This window comes from Lithobates pipiens, unplaced genomic scaffold (assembly GCF_037356315.1).
Source record: "Lithobates pipiens isolate NorthernLeopardFrog02 unplaced genomic scaffold, aLitPip1_a1.2 Scaffold_8, whole genome shotgun sequence".
Lineage (NCBI taxonomy): Eukaryota > Metazoa > Chordata > Amphibia > Anura > Ranidae > Lithobates > Lithobates pipiens.
The window spans coordinates 285051444-285071665 of NW_027507903.1; the positions used below are offsets into that span (position 1 = coordinate 285051444).

Here is a 20222-nt window from a genome sequence, read left to right on the forward strand (position 1 = left end):
ATATGTATATCCCATACCTGGCTGATGCCCTTGGAAGCTGGAAACCACTGAGGTAGGCACTGCTACAGCACCGCTACGTCAGTGGTCTCCACTTGCTTCCTGGGTTCTGTGATGAGTGTCCCAAGTTGGACCAATTGAACTATGTAAATATATATCATGCCTGGAATTAATATTTAAGCAAATGTTACCATAGTGGTTTGAAGTGTTATCAAGTAATACATCTCGTATAAAAAAGGGAAGTTGTTATTTTTTAAAGACATCACAGATTGTTGGAAAATCATTTGCATAAATACTTGCAACTTGCAACTTGAAATAAGGGCACATTAAGGGCCCTCCAGAGTTCTGTTTTTTGAAGCATGCCTTTGTAACATGTTTTAAGCATCTCTGTGCCATATGTGCATTTTGAGTTTGCTGTAATACATTTTATTGACCTTTTAATATAATTTTACCTTGGTAAACACATGCGAAATGCACTGTAACACACTTTAGATGCACTGCAACACATGGAAAGTATATATAGCATGGTAAAAGCATGTTTATAAATACAGATGGCTGAATAGGACTACTTGGCAAATTCTGGCTCATAGAAGGGGAAACATACATTATAGTATGTCTAAAAAATGTTGTTTACCCAAATCATGGTATATCCAGTAGAAAATAAGCATGTTCAGCAGGACTTGTTCTGTAATATTGTTCTGTAAGGTTTTAGCACTCATCCAAGTAGCTGCCTTGAGAATGAAGCTGGACACTTTGGATTTTCTAATCAGTAGGGTGCTCTGCAATCTCTTGAAAGAATACATTTCTAACAGTGAATGTGTTGTTTATTTTTATTTTTTTCTAGAAAGTCCATTCATTCAAAAATCAAATGTTAAAAGCAAACGTTTTTTTAAATACCCTAAGCATTCATCATGTATAAATCTTCTAGTGTATACCCAGCTTTATTCAAGCTCAGGAAGCCACTTAGAACCAAAAAACATCACTAAAGAGGATACATATTTTAACAGCTGAAGGAACTGATTTATACTCTACATCTTTTATTAGCACAGCCTCATCCAGCATCAATGCACTGGCTACTGTTACAGTGGAAGACCTGATAAAGCCATACACAAACCTATCTGAGAAAAAACTGGCATGGCTTTCGAAAGGAATGAGTAAGTCTTTAAACCAACTCCTTTTCCTTGCAGCAAAGTTGCATCCTTGTTGGGAACATGACCTCAATTGACAGTTGTCATTTATTGTATCTTTAAATGTGCATATTGTCACTGTGTACCTGCGTTTCCTTGTCAGCTGGTAAAGCAGTACAGGAAACAGCCATGTATGTCTGGCAGTCTTTGGCCTAGTTTCTTAATAAGTGGCCTGGAACCAAAATGCAGAAGTTAGGTTAGAGTAAAGTAGAACTCCTGATCTGTATACTTATTCCAGTTTAGTCACTATCAAAGCCAATGAAGCTAATGGATCAGCTTGGTGGGCAAAGAGCATTTTTAGAAGAAGGCCGCAATGGCTCAATTTGTTCAGTACAGATTCCCTTTTAGATATTGTTAGGTTCAAGGTTAGCTCTCAAGACACTGGCATCAAAATAGTCCCCAAATTATATTTTATTTGCCCCAGGATTTGGAGGATTAAATAATCCTACATTTTTTTTAAAATTAAAAGACAGTATAGGTTCATAAAAGACAGAAGTTGTCAAATAAGTCTGATTTCTCTGATGAGCAAGTAGGCAAAATGTTAGAGAAAGGAGTAGCTGTGTACATAGCACTAGAAATGGCCTTGCGATTCGCCCGGCGGTCGACTTGCGGCGAACTTTGCTCGTTTGCGATTCGCCAAACCGGCGGACTTCTGGCGCTGTTCACGGCAGCCATATTCGTTTACATTGTGAAGAACTTTGACCCATGACACATCCATCATGGGGTACAGGACAGCCAATTGAGACATTTCAGCACATGGGCATACCCCCCTATAAATAGACCTGATCTGGCAGCCATTTTACATTCTGTCTTTTGTCAGTGTAGGGAAAGGACGCTGTGTGGAGCAGGGACAGTCAGTCTAATCACTAGCTAGCTATTACTATTAGGTCCACAAAAGTCCTTTTAAGGACTGGTATAGGTGTACAGTATATAGGGTTGTAATACACTTATAATATACTTTGTTTCAAATATAGAAAGTATATTATGGTGCACTGCTGTGCTGCTGAGTGCTGACCAATTCTGCAGCTGTATTTTATCAGTGTAGGGAGGGACAGTTTGGTGTTTGGAGCAGGGACAGTCTGCAAATCACTAGCTACTAGGTCCTCAAAGGTCCTTTTAAGGACTGGTATAGGTGTACAGTATATAGGGTTGTAATACACGTATAATATACTTTCTTTCAAATATAGAAAGCATATTATACTGCACTGCTGTGCTGCTGACCGATTCTGCAGCTACCTTTTCTCAGTGTAGGAAGGGACAGTTTGGTGTTTGGAGCAGGGACAGTGTGCAATTCACTAGCTACTAGCTAGCTACTACTAGGACCACAAAGGTCCTTTTAAGGACTGGTATAGGTGTACATTATATAGGGTTGTAATACACGTATAATATACTTTCTTTCAAATATAGAAAGCATATTATAGTGCACAGCATGCAGTGCTGCTGAACGATTCTGCAGCTGTCGTTTATCAGTGTAGGGAGGGCCAGTTTGGTGTTTGGAGCAGGGACAGTCTGCAATTCACTAGCTACTAGCTAGCTACTACTAGCACCACAAAGGTCCTTTTAAGGACTTGTATAGGTGTACAGTATATAGGGTTGTAATACACATATAATATACTTTCTTTCAAATATAGAAAGCATATTATACTGCACTGCTGTGCTGCTGACCGATTCTGCAGCTGTCGTTTCTCAGTGTAGGGAGGGACAGTTTGGTGTTTGGAGCAGGGACAGTCTGCAATTCACTAGCTACTAACTAGCTACTACTAGGTCCACAAATGTCCTTTTAAGGACTGGTATAGGTGTACAGTATATAGGGTTGCAATACACGTATAATATACTGTACTTTCTTTCAAATATAGAAAGCATATTATAGTGCACTGCATGCAGTGCTGCTGACCGATTCTGCAGCTGTCGTTTCTCAGTGTAGGGAGGGACAGTTTGGTTTTTGGAGCAGGGACAGTCTGCAATTCACTAGCTACTAGCTAGCTACTATTAGGTCCACAAAGGTCCTTTTAAGTATAGGTGTACTATTTGGTGTGCCGTATATAGGGATGTAATACACGTATAAAATACTTTCAAATATAGAAAGCATAGTATAGTGCATTTCCACTGTGCAGAATTGTGACTGCTGAGCGGTTCTGCAGCGATACTACAAAGAGTGACAAACACAATTAGAAAAAAGTATTATAACTGGTGTAATAGACCAGTGGCCCCCCAAAACGACAGATTGAAGCGGGGTGTTATATACCTGCTTCCACTTATACTGCACTTTTCTAGAGACTTTTGTCACAGGGTCATTTAAAAAATGACAGGCAGAGGAAGAGGCAGGCTCTTCCGTAGGGGTGGTAGGGGTAGGGTAGGAGCAACAGGCTTGAGCCAAAGTGGCAAATTGCAGAAGGTGCGTTTGATTATGTCAAAGGATGCACCAGACTTGGTTGAGTGGCTCACTCAGCCTTACTCTTCTGCACCCTCCTCATCCTCTTGATCTGCACCCTCTTCTTCACTCTTTGCTGTGTGCACCCCCAAAGACACTACTACCAACACCACCACCACCATATACCCTCCGTTTGAGTCACAGGAATTATTTTCCGATCCATCACAAGACATTGCCGATGCGCAGCCACTCTTGGCATTGGATCAGGAAGAGGAGGTAGCAACAACCGCCACTTAGCAGTCTGACGACAGTACCCAGATCTGCCCAAGGAGGAGGTTGGTCCCCAGTGTTGCTGCCTACTCCGAGATCTCTAATTATAGTGGTGGGGAAGGTGACGTCGATGATGACATGTCTAGTGATGTCACGTGGGTGCCCACAAGAGAGGAAGAGGAGGGGAGTTCAGAGGGAGATTTGGACCAGCAGATAGGGAGGAGAAGCAGGCAGAATTTAGATTGCACAGGAGGGACAAACCAGACTGCTAATGTATCAGGAGCGAGGCATCAACCATGTATGGTCACATCTGGCGCTCCCAGGATGCCGGCACATGGCTCCGCAGTGTGGGCTTTTTTTAATGTATCTGCTGCTGACAATAGTGTTGCCATCTGCAGCCTTTGCAGTCAATGCATAAGTTGCGGTAAGCCTGAAACTCACCTAGGGACGACCGCCTTAAGAAGGCACATGAGCTGCCATTACCGAGCCCAGTGGGAGCAACGGAACCCACAAAGCCACACTCCAGGCTCTCACCGTCCAGCCTCATCTTCTACTTCTCTTTCTCCTCTCTCCTCACAATTGTCCTCCACTCCACCTTCCATCATGCCGTCCTCACATTTTTCTGCAAAAAGGCAGGATTCCGTGGGCCAAATGTTCGAGCGTAAAAAAATGATGACGCCAGATAACCCTCTTGCCCAACTGTTGATCGCTGGCTTGTCAGAACTGATAGCCCACCAACTACTGCCATATAAACTGGTGGACTCGGAGGCCTTTCAAAAATTTGTGGCCATTGGAACACCACAATGGAAGGTCCCAGGAAGGAAGTATTTCTCACAGAAGGGCATCCCAGAGCTATATGGCCATGTTCAGCGGCAAGTGAATGTATCTCTGGCACACATTGTTGGTGCCAAGATACATCTGACCACAGACACGTGGTCTAGCAAACACAGGCAGGGAAGGTATATAACTTTTACTGCCCACTGGGTGAACCTTCTGACGGCCGTCAAGCATGTAACCTGTGGCACCCGTGTAGATTTGGTTTTACCGCCACAGATTGCATGCAGGCCTGCCTCTTCTTCTCCTCCTCCTACTCCATCCTCCCTCTCCTCCTTGGCTGACTCCTCCTCCTCTGCTGCTAGCATCTCTTTTGATGCGCCGCCCAAGATCCCCAGAACCTATTCGACATGCCAGGTGAGACGTTGCCATGCTGTGCTGCGTCTGTTGTGCCTGGAAGCCAAGAGCCACACTGGCCCTGCACTTCTTTCAGCTTTGCCTTCACAGGCAGATCAGTGGCTAACACTGCTCAGTTTGACAGTTGGTAAAGTGGTGTGTGACAGCGGTGCCAATCTGCTTAGTGCATTGAAACAGGGCAAAATTACACACGTGCCATGCATGGCACACATCTTAAACTTGGTCGTACAGTGATTCGTTGTCAAATACCCTGGGGTCCAGGACATCTTGCGGCAGGCAAGGAAAATCTTGGCACATTTCAGAAGATCTTACACGGCCATGGCTCGCCTTGCTGACATTCAGCAGCGACACAATCTGCCAGTCAGACTTCTTATTTGCGATTGCCCGACACGATGGAACTCAACCTTCTATGTGCATGATAGGCTGCTCCAGCAGAAACGTGCAGTTAACGACTACCTGTACGAACGCTGTGGCAGAACAGGCTCTGGGGAGCTTGGCTTTTTTTCACCACGCCAGTGGCTGCTCATGCGCAACGCATGCAGACTTCTGTGGCCATTTGATGAGATCACCAAACTGGTCAGTCACAGCCATGGCGCCATCAGTGACATGGTATCTTATGCCTTCTTTATGGAGCGTGCATTGCGTTGTGTCATTGATCAAGCCATGGAGGAGCAGGAAGATGAGGAAGTCGCAATGCTGGATGAATTCCCAGGGGCTACTCTATCTGAGACAAGTCAGCAACAAGAGTCTGAAAAGTAGTCAGAGGAGGATGGTGCCCGGGGCAGATGAGGAGGATCAAGAAGAGCATGCTTTAAACCTTTCTGGGATCCCTGTTGTTGTCCGTGGATGGGGAGAGGAGAACGAGGAGGACGATATTATCCTGGATGATGAGCAGGAGCCAGGCCACCACACCACTTCCAGTTTAGTGCAAATGGGGGCCTTCATGCTCCAGTGTTTTAACAGGGACCCCTGTATAAAAAGCATAAGGGTCAAGGACCAGTACTGGGTGGCAACTTACTTAGACCCCCGGTACAAACACAAAGTTGCAGAAATGTTACCACCATCACAAAGGGCTGTAAGAATGGAGCACTTACAGGCCTTGCTTCGAGAAATGCTGCATTCTGCTTTTGCGTGCGCTGGCAGAGGAATTCCCACTCCCAGAGAAAGAATTGAGGGTACCAATTCAACAGCGCCTGCAAGAAGAGGGTGGTTTGAAGATGTGTTGGTCACTTCTGATAAGAGATCATTCTTTCAGCCAACCCATCGACAGGTCTCATCCGGAACCAGCATCAGGGAACTACTAGACCGACAGGTGTCCGACTACATCGGGTTAACGGCCGATGTGGACGCTCTGAGAAGTGATGAACCCCTGGACTACTGGGTGGGCAGGCTTGACCTCTAGCCAGAGCTTGCCCAATTTGCAATGGAACTTTTGGCTTGACCCTCGTCCAGTGTCCTGTCCGAAAGGATTTCCAGGGCAGCAGGGGGGATCGCGACTGATAATAGTGCACTCACCTAGCTCACGACAGTGTTGACTACCTCACATTTATAAAAATGAATGAGGCATGGATCTCGGAGGAATTCAACACATGTGACCAGTAGACCATGTATATGCATAACTCTATAAACGATATACTATAAGACCGTACCCTCCTGTTTGAAGAGGTTGAGCGGTGTCATATTTTTGGGTCCCGCAGGACTTGTCCAACTATTTAATCTGGTAGGATTTAGTCAGATAGGATTCCCAAAGGAATTAATAACTGGTCAGCACACATCTTTCATGTCCAGAGTCTCCAAGGAACTGTTTAAAATATCCCACCACTGCATCTCTGTCCAGTAGCATATCTAACATATTTAGTACCCAGGGCGGATAATTTTAGCACCTTCACATCATCATCAAACCTATTTTAAGTAATGATCCTGAAATTTAACATCATGCATGCTAGGGACAGGAGTTAAATTAGTTGGTGGAGGGCAGATAAAAGTAGCTGTAAGTACGGTTACAACTTTCTGTAGATACTTAACGTAGCACATCAATCTACCCGGCTTGCAGGAACCCATTTGCAGAACTGCTGCTCACTAGATAGTTTAATTTTTTCCTCTGTTCTGATTAAACTTAGAATGTTCATGTAAAATTCCCAAGAGAGCAATAGTTTAAAAAAATACTCAAGACGACCCATCTGGCACCCACAATCATACCACAAATAAAGCACTGAAATCATATTTTTCCAAATTTTGGCATTTGATATGAACATTAGTTGAAGCTTCTGACCCGTATTTGTGTGATTTTGTGCATTGTGTTACTAAATGACTGGCTAATTTGATAATTTGCACAAATAACAGGTGTACAGATGTTTCTTATACATTGCTTGGTGAGTGTATATCAAGGTGTGCTTAAGTGTTATTTACATTTGTCTATAACACTGGTTTTCACTTGCATTCATTCGTTTCAGGCCATTTCAGGATGTGGCTACTTGTAGTGGAAGAAAAGTGTAACTATAGGTATTCTTAAAATGCCCCCTCCTCCTACCTATTTGGTCTAAACTGTTTTAAAAAGATCTGTGTACTTACCTATTTTTAATCCATTCTGGTCTGGTCATATGATCTTGCAGCTTTATGTAAGTGAGTTCTTGACAATGGCTCTGAATTCTGGTAGCCCATAGCAGTGGCGTAGCATGGGTTATCAGTGCCCCGGTAAGGCAAGTAATTTGTGCCCCCTAACCCGCAGACTTATTTTCAGTTAGCTCCGGTCTGGTCACATCATTCCCTGTGTTAGTGGTGACTGCAGGGAAGAGGAGAGTGTACTTGACAATGGCTGGTAAAGACTGGAGAGCTGATATTACCTAAAGGTTCCTATGTACCATCTGTTGTTGGCGCTTCCTCCTCTCCCCTGCATACACCACTGGCTCACACAGGGGATAACATGACCGGACATCCTGAAAATAGGTGTTTACATCTTTTCTACACAGGTTAGCCATCATAGGCATTAGGAGGGGGGGTGGGAGAAGGCTAGTTAGTTTTGAACTGGAAATTCTACTTTAAACCCTCACCATTGGTAGGTATTGGTGTAGTTAAATAACTCCTTTATGCTACATTATTGGCCACTGGCAGTGTTTTTTCACCCATTCAGGTTACCAGTTAAGGAGTTAATTAACACTGACACTGATGCCACTAATGCAGCACAAAGGGGTTAAATAACTGTCACTGGTCATTAACTTTTTATTGATTGTTATATAAAATTTGTGTGTTTATTTTTTTATATATTTGCACAATTGTTTGTTTTTGCCACACTGGTGATTTGGATTCACTGAGAGAGAGGCTGAGATAAGGCTGAGAGGGGGGGAGGGGTTGAGAGAGACAGTGGGGGATGAGAGAATGGGGCTGAGAGAGCAGGGGAGCTGAGAGGGTGGAGGACTGAGAGAGACATTGGTGTGGGACATAGAGGGTGGTTGAGAGAGGGAGAGAAGGGAGACTGAGAAAGAGAAGGCTGGGGGAGGGGGGCTGGGAGATAGGGGTGAGAGAGGAAGGGGTGGCTGAGAGAGGTAGGTGGAGGGGGTGAAAGGGGGCTAAGAGAGACGAGTGAGAAAGAGAGGGGTGAGAGAGCGTGAGAGGGGGTGAGAGAGGGAGGGGTGGCTGAGAGAGAGGGGCAAGAAACAAAGGGCTGAGATAGGGAGTGGTTGAGAGAGATGGGGACTGAGAGAGAGTGGGGGTGAGAGTGGGAGAGTGGATGAGAGAGGGTAGGGCGGAAATGAGGAGACAGTGGAGCTCTTTTGCAGAGTCCCTGGCTCTCGGGCCTATCTGCCCTCGACCCCTCACTGATTGCCGCCGTGAGACGAATCCCCCATCTGCATGCCTGCTCCCCAAGGACGGCCGCTGTTAGCTGAACAACATGGATTCTCTGTCATAACAAAGGGCTTTTTGCCCCGTGCTAGACGGCCTACACTTGGGACACAACCCCTCTAAATTTTGCACCCAGGGCAGTAGTCCACCCTGCCCCCCCCCCCTACATTACTGGCCCATAGGCTCCCATACCTCAGCTATTGTAGGTGCTAACTCCTCTTCCCTGCAGCAGTTTCTCACTGACACAGAGGAGGACAAGGAGAAGCCAAACATCTCCGAAGATAAACGGCACCTGCGCAGTGAGTCCATGTTCAAGCCCCACCATCCAAGTGGACATCGAGTTAGAATAAAAAATAGCTGTGCGAAGCAAGCCAGCAAGGGGCCCTTTTACTATGACCTGCGCCTGCGCAGTACGGGGCGGACACTATTCGACGGCCGGACACTTTTTGACAGAACACCGGAACTGTGGGATTATGTGACCAGACCAGAGCTGATTAAAAATAAGATAGTATACATTTTAAGAGTAGTTATAGCTAGGCTTTAATGTTATTAAAGGGTGAATTACTTTGTCCAAAGTACTTGATCTCTTGTTTTGAGCAGCTGATGGTGTATCAAATCACACTTCAGCTACTTTTGGCTCTTGCAGCCAGTATTGTTGTTTTTCATTGATTTTGAATAATGGAGAATACAGACATATAATTAATATTCCAGGAAAAGGAGGGGAAAGGACTACCACTGTTGGGAGTGCCCAAGAGAAATAATTGAACATTTTGAATTGAATTGAATAATTTTTTCTGAGAAGTATTGTGCTGTTTTCTCAAATGTAAACGCAAATGTAAACGCATCTCTCTGCTATTCATTACTGACTCATTGCTGAGGAATCAAATAATTGTATACACTTAATGGAAATCATCTAGAGAAGTTTCCGACTTTCATAGACAAGCTCCATTCCTTTTACTGTAAACCTGATTATGGGGGAAAAAAATTCAATTAGGAATGGAACTTTTTAATGTATAAAAAAAAGTGGTGTTCAGAAAAAAAGACCTTAAAACTTAGTACCGTATTTATCATGTATCCTCTTATGTTTTGTGCAGGTGCCTTTTATGGATTACTGTGCATAGCAATGTCAGTGGTTGCTTCATTTATGGGAAGTGTGATTCAGGTAAAATAATTTACATCAATTGTTAATTAGATAAATATGACTTATTTACTTGATTTGTGCAACGCAATGTAAAATACCAGTTCCTACTGTGGGTTGATCATTCTTTAGATATCAATATGATGTGCTGTTTACTATAAAACTTATTTTAGCTGCCACCTCCCTAGCAACACAAGATAAAGTAGAAGTGGTGAGAATGCCATATACTGATATACAGACTAACCCCTCTGCGCCGACTGCACACATATATATGTCGCCTCACGGAAACAGGCTTTTTTCTGTGGCACCGCATTTATGCATTAAATCGCATTATCCCTTTGTGCTGCGAGCGCGACGCACAGCATGCTCCCAGCACAGAGACTGGCCTCTCATACTAACGATTGCACTGTTGATTTTGGGTCACCTGACTGCTGTGATAGCCTCTGATTGGCTATCACAGTGATCAGTCACTGTGAGCCCGCCCCTGAGTTTCCTTTTTCTACTGAATGAAGAGAAATATACATTGGATATTCCTCTTCTTGTAGGAGAAAAAAATATAAAAAATAAAGAAAAAAAAAGTTTATAAGTTAAACAAATAAATAAAAAAATAAGGAAAATACATTGTTATCAGTGTGAGTTAGTGTCAGTGTGTTTTATGCAGGATAAAAAAAAATATGCAAAATACGCACCATTCTTTCTGGGCTGTACTATCGGTACAAACATCACTGCAATCGTCAGAAGAAGGATAAATGTTTTTGGGTTGCTCTTTGGTGGTGCATTATGATAATAGCAAGAAATATACAGCCACATTTAACCTCTTCCCGACCGGCACACGACAATGTACGTCAGCAGAATGGCACGGACAGGCAAATTTGCGTACAGGTACGTCCATTTAAAATTGCCGCCGTGCCATCGCGTGAGCGCCTCTGCCGGCTGGGACCCCCGTGAGTCCAGTCGCATTCCGCGGACTCAATCGCCGTGGGGATACCCGCAATCATCTCACGGGGAGGATGAATGGGGAGATGCGGAAGTAAACAGCATCTCTCCGTTCTGCCAGCAACAAGTGATACTGATCTCTGCTCCCTGTGATTGGAGCAGAGATCAGTGTTCACTAACACACAGCCACACCCCCGCAGTTAGTAAGATGCCCCTAGGACACACTTAACCCCTACACTGCCACCCCCCAGTTAACGCCTTCACTGCCAGTGTAATTTACACAGGAATCAGTGCATTTGTATACGGCAGCACGCATGTGTCCACTTAGCCATGTCTTAATCGACACGTACGCCCATTTGCCCAGCTGTGCCATTGTGCTGACGTACATCGCCGTGAGCTGGTCAACAAGCAGTTAACAGAACTGTATAAAATGAGGCATTATTACAGTGAAAAAATTATTTTAGATTTACATACACCTTAACATATAGTAATATAATGTCCCAAATTAAACAAAATAATGAAGATGAGATTAAAATGACAAGAAAACTAAACCTTATGTAAAAATTGGATTTGAGAGTATGAGAATTGATAAAAAAAAGTCACCCAATACCGTCACATGTGACAACATTGCTATTAACCAGAGTCATGAGTCTAAACTGTTATTTTGATTTTCACATTTAGGCAGCTTTATCTATATTTGCCATGATTGGAGGTCCACTTCTTGGACTTTTTTCCCTTGGAATGTTTTTTCCTTTTGCAAATCCTTTGGTGAGTATGAATTATCACTATTTAAACTAGATCTATAGGAACTTGTGAATGCAGCATTTAATCTTGTCAAAGCTGCTTAGAGGAGTTTAGGTGGAGGTCAGGGACACCAAAACTAAAATGCATCTCAAACAGATCTCAAATGCAAGAATGTACCTAACAGTAGGCTCCCATTGTCCCTCTACAGCAGGGATCCTCAAACTACGGCCCTCCAGCTGTTGCGGAACTACGCATTCCATGAGGCATTGTGAAACTCTGCCATTCACAGATATGACAAGGCATGATGGGAATTGTAGTTTCTGAACAACTGGAGGGCCATAGTTTGAAGACCCCTGTTCTACAGAAACTCCACAAGAGCATTATACACAGCCAATTCTAGCCAAGCTATGCTTCAGACAGGAGCCCTCTACCTCCTCTCTAGAGGACAATATTAATTGTATCTGACCATTGAACATGTTGTTTTAAATTAACGGAATCTCTTTGCAAGCATGTCCATTCTAAAGGCCCGTACACACGATAAGAAGACCAGAAGAAAAGATTTGTGCTACAAACAATTAGCCAATTATCTGATTGTTAGTATAGTGCTTTTGACAGCCGATTCCAACTTTTCAGTCAACAAAACCTGAAGGCGCAGGCTAGACAAAATTTGATTGTAAGTGAACACAACATCCGATTTTCTTTTAATTAGTACAGTTTTCATCCGAAAAAATCATAAGAGCAAGACTACGCATGCTCACAAACAAAAATAATGCCTGTGGCCAATTATGGCTCTCCTTGCTGCCGGTGCTGTGATTGGCCAAGCATGTGGGGTGACAGTGCATGCTTGGCTAATCATGAGCCAGCAATGCACTGCGATGGCATGCCACACGAATTTGGTGCGAACGATCCACAAAGTTCTGAATTCGCCGAACAGACGAGCGGCCAATGTTCGAGTGGAACATGCGTTCAAATCGAACACCGAGCTTATCCCTATTGTCCAGCTGCTCACTGTCACAGTCTCTTTTTTCTTCCTGCTTGTTCAGCTCTCACTACTGCCGCAGCAGCCCACCCCCCTCTCCTCCCTGTTTTGAGACAATAATTCATCCTCAATCTTTCCCAATCCACAGCCTTTTCATCTTATCTATTAATCTTAAAGGATAAGTTCACTTTTTAGAAACAAATAATAAATACACATTTTTTTTGCAGGTATACTAATGTGCATTTATTATTATTATTTTTTTGGATACTGTAAAGCATTGCACCAGCGATCAGCATCTCTGATTCTATGCAGGTCTCCAGCATATCTGCCAGTGTATTTGTATGGGCAAGCAGATACAATCTTCACAGGGCCATGGTAGTTCACTGAAAACTACAAGCTGATAGCTGCAAAGGCTGCTGCTAGACCTTATCGTTTTCAGTTCACAGGACACTGTGAATAAGTGACGCGGACTGGTGGGTGGAGTACCGCTCGGCCACGTTTCTTTTAAATTGTGACAGCTAATGGGGGGAAGGGGGTGTGGGGGCTGGTCCTTTCATCATATGTTACATGTTACACCCTGAATATTCTTTAACCCCTCTATATGCTAAGCAATCCTCTCACCAGTGCCCCATCTCTCAGCTGCAACTGCCACAGCCTTAAAATCCTGCCAGCATTACAATCCTACCCCATTGCTCCTTCATTCTGCCAGAACTCTTTTTTCCTCCACTGCCAATGTCCAAGCTGGAGTCCTCACACTACTGCTAAACTGCTCATCCCACTGTCTTCTCCCCCTGCTGCTTTTCCTCTCTGCACCCCATTTCCATCATCACCTTCCATTGCAGCAGTTTATGTAATAGTAATAATATATGCTGCTTTCCTAATTTCTCATAGCCACTCTCCAAATTTCTCACAGCTGGTACTACCATCAACTGTTCACATATACCCCAATTTATCCTCCCCCATTACTACTTATATTATTACTATTACTTCTATTATTATAGTAGGTGGGAGTTATTAATGTGGCCATGGAAACAAGTGCTGGGGGTTATTAATGCTACCACTCACCTCGGTGCTGAGGGTTATTACTGCAGCCACTTACACCAATGTTGGGGGCTATTATTGCTGGGGCTCACCTTAGTGCCGAGGGTTATTACTGCAGCCACTGACACCGATGTTGGGGGCTATTATTGCTGGGGCTCACTTCAGTGCTGAGGGTTATTACTGCAGCCACTGACACCGATGTTGGGGGCTATTATTGCCGGTGCTCACCTTAGTGCTGAGGGTTATTACTGTGGCCACTGACACCGATATTGAGAGCTATTATTGCTGGCACTCACCTCAGTGCTGAGGGCTATTGCTGTGTCCACTGACATCAATGTTGAGAGTTATTATTGCTGCCACTCACCTTAGTGCTGAGGGTTATTACTGTGGCCACTGACACTGATGTTGGGGGTAATTATTGCTGCCACTCACCTCAGTACTGAGGGTTATCACTGTGTCCACGGACACTGATGACTCCACGTGTTCAGTGTGCAAAGGGGAAGCCGCTGGAATAGTACCCAGAAGATCATAGTTATCACTGTATGCAGTGTGGACTACTACAGTGATTTACAGCATACCTATCAGTTCTCTGGATATCAGATATGGATACTTCCATTTAAGCCAAGCTGAGCCAATGTAAGTTTGCAAACACTAATTTCTAGGGATCTATTTTAAGCATTCCCTATGATTAAGCCCCAGTAGGGGGCAAAACATGCCGGAGGCAGGAACCCAGGTGAAGCGTCTGTGTTTGTGCTGAACAAAAAACCTGATCTTACCCTTTGGAAGTGATGTGTGGCTCCAGAGCTTTGCTGACCTATTTATATGGTAAATTCTAAAACACAAAAAACTGTATTTATTGTACGTTGATTGTCTTTTGTTGTAGGCTGTATGAAGTACCCAGAAAAAAGAAAAAAAACGAATACTTAAACTTAAGTAAACTTGAAGCTGTCCTTAGCAGTAAACAAATGAGTCAAGGAAATATGTTTATGCAGAACAAAAACAATGATCTAATTTAACAATATATATTGCTCTGCAGGGTGCAGTGGTGGGGTTGATTTCTGGGTTTTCTGTGACTCTGTGGATTGGAATTGGATCCCATATCTATCCTCCACTTCCTGAAAGAAGCAGACCACTTCCACTTTCAACTGAAGGATGTGATTTTATCTTGGAAGATGCCAACTGGACCTCAACTACAAACTGGACCTCAACTATTACATCACCAGTAACTATATTGCCCACAGTATTGCAGCCTGATGGCAGTGGAAGGTCAGCGAACTTTGTATGTTTCTGCATATATTATTTCCTCATAATTATGGCATTATAAAACTCATGTATACATTTCATATACAGGCCAAAATCTAAGTATAAAGTTCATCGGTATAATTATCCATGTATGAATCTTTAGTTGATACACAAATTAATCAACTATAAAACTGTAATATTAATCTTAAGGCTCCATGCACACTGGTTAAAAAAAAAAAATGCTGCTCCTGGAGATGTTTAGTGTTTTGCCTGTAGAATCAACTAATGTTATCCAATGTGTCCATGCACATTAGGTAGTCTAGAGGCATTTTCTAAGCTCAGCGTTTAGTGACAGAAAAAAAAACACCTCTGTTTTGAGAGTTTTCTGGCAGAAAAAAAAACGCTAATTGTTCCTAAGCACTAGCACAAACAAAAAAGTGTTTTTTTCTGCTGCACTGGTGTTTTTTTTTTAAATTGTGAAAATACTCCAGCACAAATAATAATATGAAAAAGTGTATATATTATTGCTGCTGATGTCACAAAAATATTATTGTTGTTGACACTAAAAAAGTCCTCAAAGACACGTGATGTGGTCACGTAACACATAGGGAGGAGGAGCCAGTAACATCAAGTCTGAACCGGAAGTGTGCGGAACGCCATTTTGAGAGAGGTGCACAGGGGCTGCATTCTTAAAGATACACACAGACGACATTACTTTGTACAAAATGCGAGTGGCAATTTGTTGTTTTTAACCAAAAATAAAGCTTAACATGGGAGTAAACTCCCATGGTTAATATTTACCTATAGGTAAGCCTATAAAAAGGCTTACCCATAGGTACTGTTATATATCCTAAACGTGCACTGTTTAGGAGATATTTACTTGTGAATGGGCCGGTGACGTCAACAGTGCATGCGCTCTGAAGGAACGGCCTGAGTCCTAGGCTGTGAATAGCGGCTCCTGCGTGCATGAATGGGAGTGACGTCATCACAGGGCGGCCATTTAGATGGCTGGAGGATGCAAACCTGGCAGGAAGGCTGGGTGTAGATGGAAAATCTGTTAGTGATGACAGTGCATGGCTGAAGAGTTTTGTTTTAAGGTAAGTTTTACATAATGTGATAGTATGCAATGTATACTAGCACATTATAACTTTACCTTGCAGGTTAAAAAATAAAAAGCATGGTGGTTTACTAGTGCATTAATATACAGTGAGTACTATTAGTGCTATTCTCTTCTGGGTACAACATGAGAATATTTGTTGGGATGAATCAGGATGGCTTTGCAATGACTTTATAGAATTCTCTATGGTGGTAAAAGAGGCATCCAGAAGAACACAGAAACCCTATTTAAAGGGACAAATCACAGTTGACCTAATAGGTGTTGCACTGAAGGTGTTGCACTGGTGATGGGCACCCAGTGGACATAAACGCAGTGCACTATAATGTGCTTTTACACTATTGTAAAGGATTATTCACAGTATAAAGGAAAAGGATCATCTGTGACATATCACATATGCAGATGATGGAGACTTATGGGTGAAGTGGAATGACTTTTGCCAGTCTATTATTGAGAGATCCTTTCCCAGGTCCGTGGCCCACCTCCTGGTGTAAGAGGGGGGTTGATCATGTATGAGGGCATTTTGGAATTTTTAGATGGTGGAGAGCAGGTGTCTGGGTGTTTCTGAGAGAGCACAGCTGTTCGTATCCCATTAGAAATCTGTGGATTTGGGAGGAGGAGAATAAATCTGAGCAAAAGTAGGAGATTCATAGGACTGTGAGCCAATTGCCTTGGTCTCTTGGCAGAACAGGTGTGCCCAAAGTTGGGCTCACAATGAGCTTGCCAAGGGCCATGATGACCATAGATATGGGCCTATTTAGCTATTTCTTGAGGGAGAGCAGGGTAATCAAATAGTGATGTAAGTGGTGAGGGGTCTGAAGACAGCAACGATGCTAGTCCGTGTTTGTACCATAGGTGTAGTGCGGCAGTTGTCAGTGGGGAGGAGGTGGAGAGAAGGTGTAGCTTGTGCCCATATCCCCATAGTAGTGCTCGGAGGTCAGGTGTTTAGAGATCTTGTTCCACCATAGTGTATGCTTTGGGGAAGTGCCGGGGAAACATTCTAGCATTCTAGAGCAGGGACACACTGTCCCTCTCTCCATGGGATCCCGACTCTTGATTGGATAGATTGATAGCAGCACAACTATTGGCTCATGCTGCTGTCAATCCAATCCAACGAACCCTTACCATCACTTTAAATTCGTTTCTATTCATTAGCATACATCTCTCCCCTTAGTTTACATGCACAGATATTTTAGGAAACCTGCTGTCAAGATGACTTTAGACCCCTTTTCACACTGGGGCGTTTTTTCGGGCGTTTTTCATGCGCTTTAGCGTTAAAAAAAGCGCCTGTAAAGCTCTTAAAAGAAGCTGCAACTGCAATCCCAATGTAAAAGCCCGAGGGCTTTCACACTGAGATCCCTTTCACACTGGGGCGTTTTTTCAGGCGCTTTAGCTTTAAAAAACTACTGTAAAATGCCTGAAAGAAGCTGCAACTGCAATCCCAATGTAAAAGTTTGAGTGCTTTCACACTGAGGCGCTGCGCTGGCAGGGCGTCAAAAAAAGTCCTGCAAGCAGCTTCTTTGCAGCGCTTTTGGAGTGGTGAATACAACGCTCCTAAAGCGCCCCTTCCCATTGAAATCAATGGGAAGCGCCTGTAAAACGCCTGTAAAAAGCGCTATTGGCAGCAGCGTTTTGTGGGCGCTTTTAACCCTTTATTTGGTCACTAGCAGGGATTAAAAGCGCCCCAAAACACTCGAAAAACGCTGGTAAAGCGCTGCTAGTTTAAGCAGCGCTTTACAAGCATTTTTCGAGCGCTGACATTGTGAAAGGGCTCTTAAAGCACTTGGCTTTCACATTGGGACTGCAGATGAGGCTTCTTTCAAGCGCTTTACAGGCACTTTTTTTAACGCTAAAGCGTCTGAAAAACGCCTGAAAAATGCCCCAGTGTGAAAGGTGGGTGACCTGGTGACATCACTGCAGAGAATAGTCTTCATAGACACTACCAACATGCCAAGACTACCAATGGCCAGTGTTATTCCCATTACACTTTATGAAACACAGATGGCATGGACCCCAAAAAATACAGTTGGTGAAATCTATGAAAACTGAAGGAGCCAGAATCTGTAGCAGCTGGCCAATCAGCTTCTATATTTCATTTAAAAGCTTAACGGATAAAAGCTGACAGACAAAAATATACAGTATATAACCTTCTGGATTTTTAAAGGGTGTGCATAATTTACTATTTTAATAAGTGTTTGAAGAATATAGACGTGATCTGCCATACGTATGCAGACTATTTATGCATCTATATCATGATCTATTCATTCAGTTCTAATAAAATATTACAGTAATACCAGCTGTGTGTAATAAGGATGTATCCATTGTCTTGTGTTTCTGTAGGCCAGGACTGGCTGATTATTGGTATTCGTTATCATACTTATACTTAACTGTTCTGGGAACTATTGTGACTGTCCTTATTGGGATAATTGTAAGCCTTTTCTCTGGTATGTATTAAATGGTAAATGTTTTTGGATGTATTTTTTTAGCATTCATTTGTACTGTACTCTATACAGCTTAGAATTTTTTATTTTTTTTACAATATTATGAAAAAAAATGTATTCTTGATTCAACATCACTTTCTTTTTTTACTTGATTGCATGTTAAACAGTTTTTAAACATTTTTTACAATTACAATTGCATTGTTTTTTTGTTTTTTATTAGACATGTGTACTGCCAAAAAAATGAGCTTGTTTTCATTTTCATTTCATCTGTTTTTTTTTTTTTTTTTTTTCGTTTTTCGAGTCATTCGTTATGATCATAATTCGTTATTTTGAATACATTTATAACTTTGGAAAAATTCTAATTTGTTATGTTCCATTTGCTTAGATTCAGTATTCATAATTCGTAAATTTGTAAATTTGAAATCAAAAATTTGAAAATCTGAAATAATAAATAACTAATAAAAACGAACTATAAAAATTATAGGTATTGGAATTTCCTTTTTAAATTTGGCTGTTTATGGAACATAACAAATTAATAATACTAAATAACAATCATAAAAAAGTTTTTATTATTATAATTATTTATTATTATTAATTCACTACGTTCCATTCGTTTAGATGTGGCATTCGTTATTTTGGTTAATTCATAACTTTGGATAAATTCGTGTTTGTTAAGTTCACTAACAGCCAAATTTTAAAGGAAATTCCAATACCTATAATTTAATAGTTAGTAATAGTTGTTATTACTTGGCTATAATTTCAGATTTTAGGTTTTCAAATTTTCGGGTTTTCGAATTTTCGGATTTTCATTCTTATTTTCGGATTTTCTAATTCTCTTTTTTTTTATTTAAGAATTTTCAAATTGATGACGTTTCGGAAAAATACGTTATGCGTGTTTTCATTCATTTGAATATTTCCGAATTAACGAATTTTCGAACTTCACCAAAAAAACAAATTTGAAACGAATTGCACATGTCTACTTTTTATACCAATACCCCTGATAATATGATATGATAACCAGGACTGTGAAAGACCTGGGGCCCCTGAGGAAAACAATGATATGGCAAGCTACACAAACCATGGCGATTGGTGGGTGCTTCCTATTTGTGCTAACAGTGGGAGCGGCTTAAAGAGGTATGTTAAAATAATACCTGAGTTTAGGTGCATTTATTTTTTTATATAGGCTTTTTTTTAACCTTTATTTTCACTTGGTGATTGGGTCAGTAAGTGAGTAAAAATGGGCAACTGAGCTGAAATTTTATCGACCTCCCTCCCTAGCCACTCACCCAAATGCTCATACATGATGTGGTTGCAAGAAACTCACCCATTGAGTTCATTGGGAACCAATTTTTTTAATTACAAAATCCCTGTCATGGTTATGCAGTGATCTTCCTGTTTGCTTACCTCCCCTCATGTGTTCAGACTAAGAGGCCAGCCACTTCCACCTGGTGGTTTTTATAACCTCTCCTCTAAGCATGGCTCCACCCCAGGCCCTATCAGGGAACCTTATATTAACCTGTGCCGTTCAAACCCATTTAAGAGGCTCAATCCATCCTTTGGATAGAATACCTCATTCGGCCAGGTGAGGTTTTCAATCTTTTTCTCAGGGTTCTCTGCATTCTGTTGGTGTTGCAGCTATCCAGCTTGACTCTTGTGACATGTCACCTTCTAACCAACCTGACCTCAGGGACCCACTGACCTCTGCCCAGTCTGGTGGTCCTGTTATGGATG

The 20222-nt window shown here is 42.4% G+C and overlaps 1 protein-coding gene across 2 annotated transcripts in view; it reads left to right on the plus strand.

Annotated features, from left to right (window-relative positions):
- Positions 1–20222, plus strand: part of LOC143962801 (sodium-coupled monocarboxylate transporter 1-like) — a 97828-nt gene that overhangs the window by 60273 nt on the left and 17333 nt on the right. For both annotated transcript variants that reach the window (XM_077472262.1, XM_077472263.1), the window contains exons 9-13: positions 1042–1151; positions 9951–10018; positions 11612–11698; positions 14731–14960; positions 18391–18494. In XM_077472262.1, coding sequence (XP_077328388.1) covers positions 1042–1151; positions 9951–10018; positions 11612–11698; positions 14731–14960; positions 18391–18494 — 599 coding nt within the window. The remainder of the gene's footprint in view (positions 1–1041; positions 1152–9950; positions 10019–11611; positions 11699–14730; positions 14961–18390; positions 18495–20222) is intronic.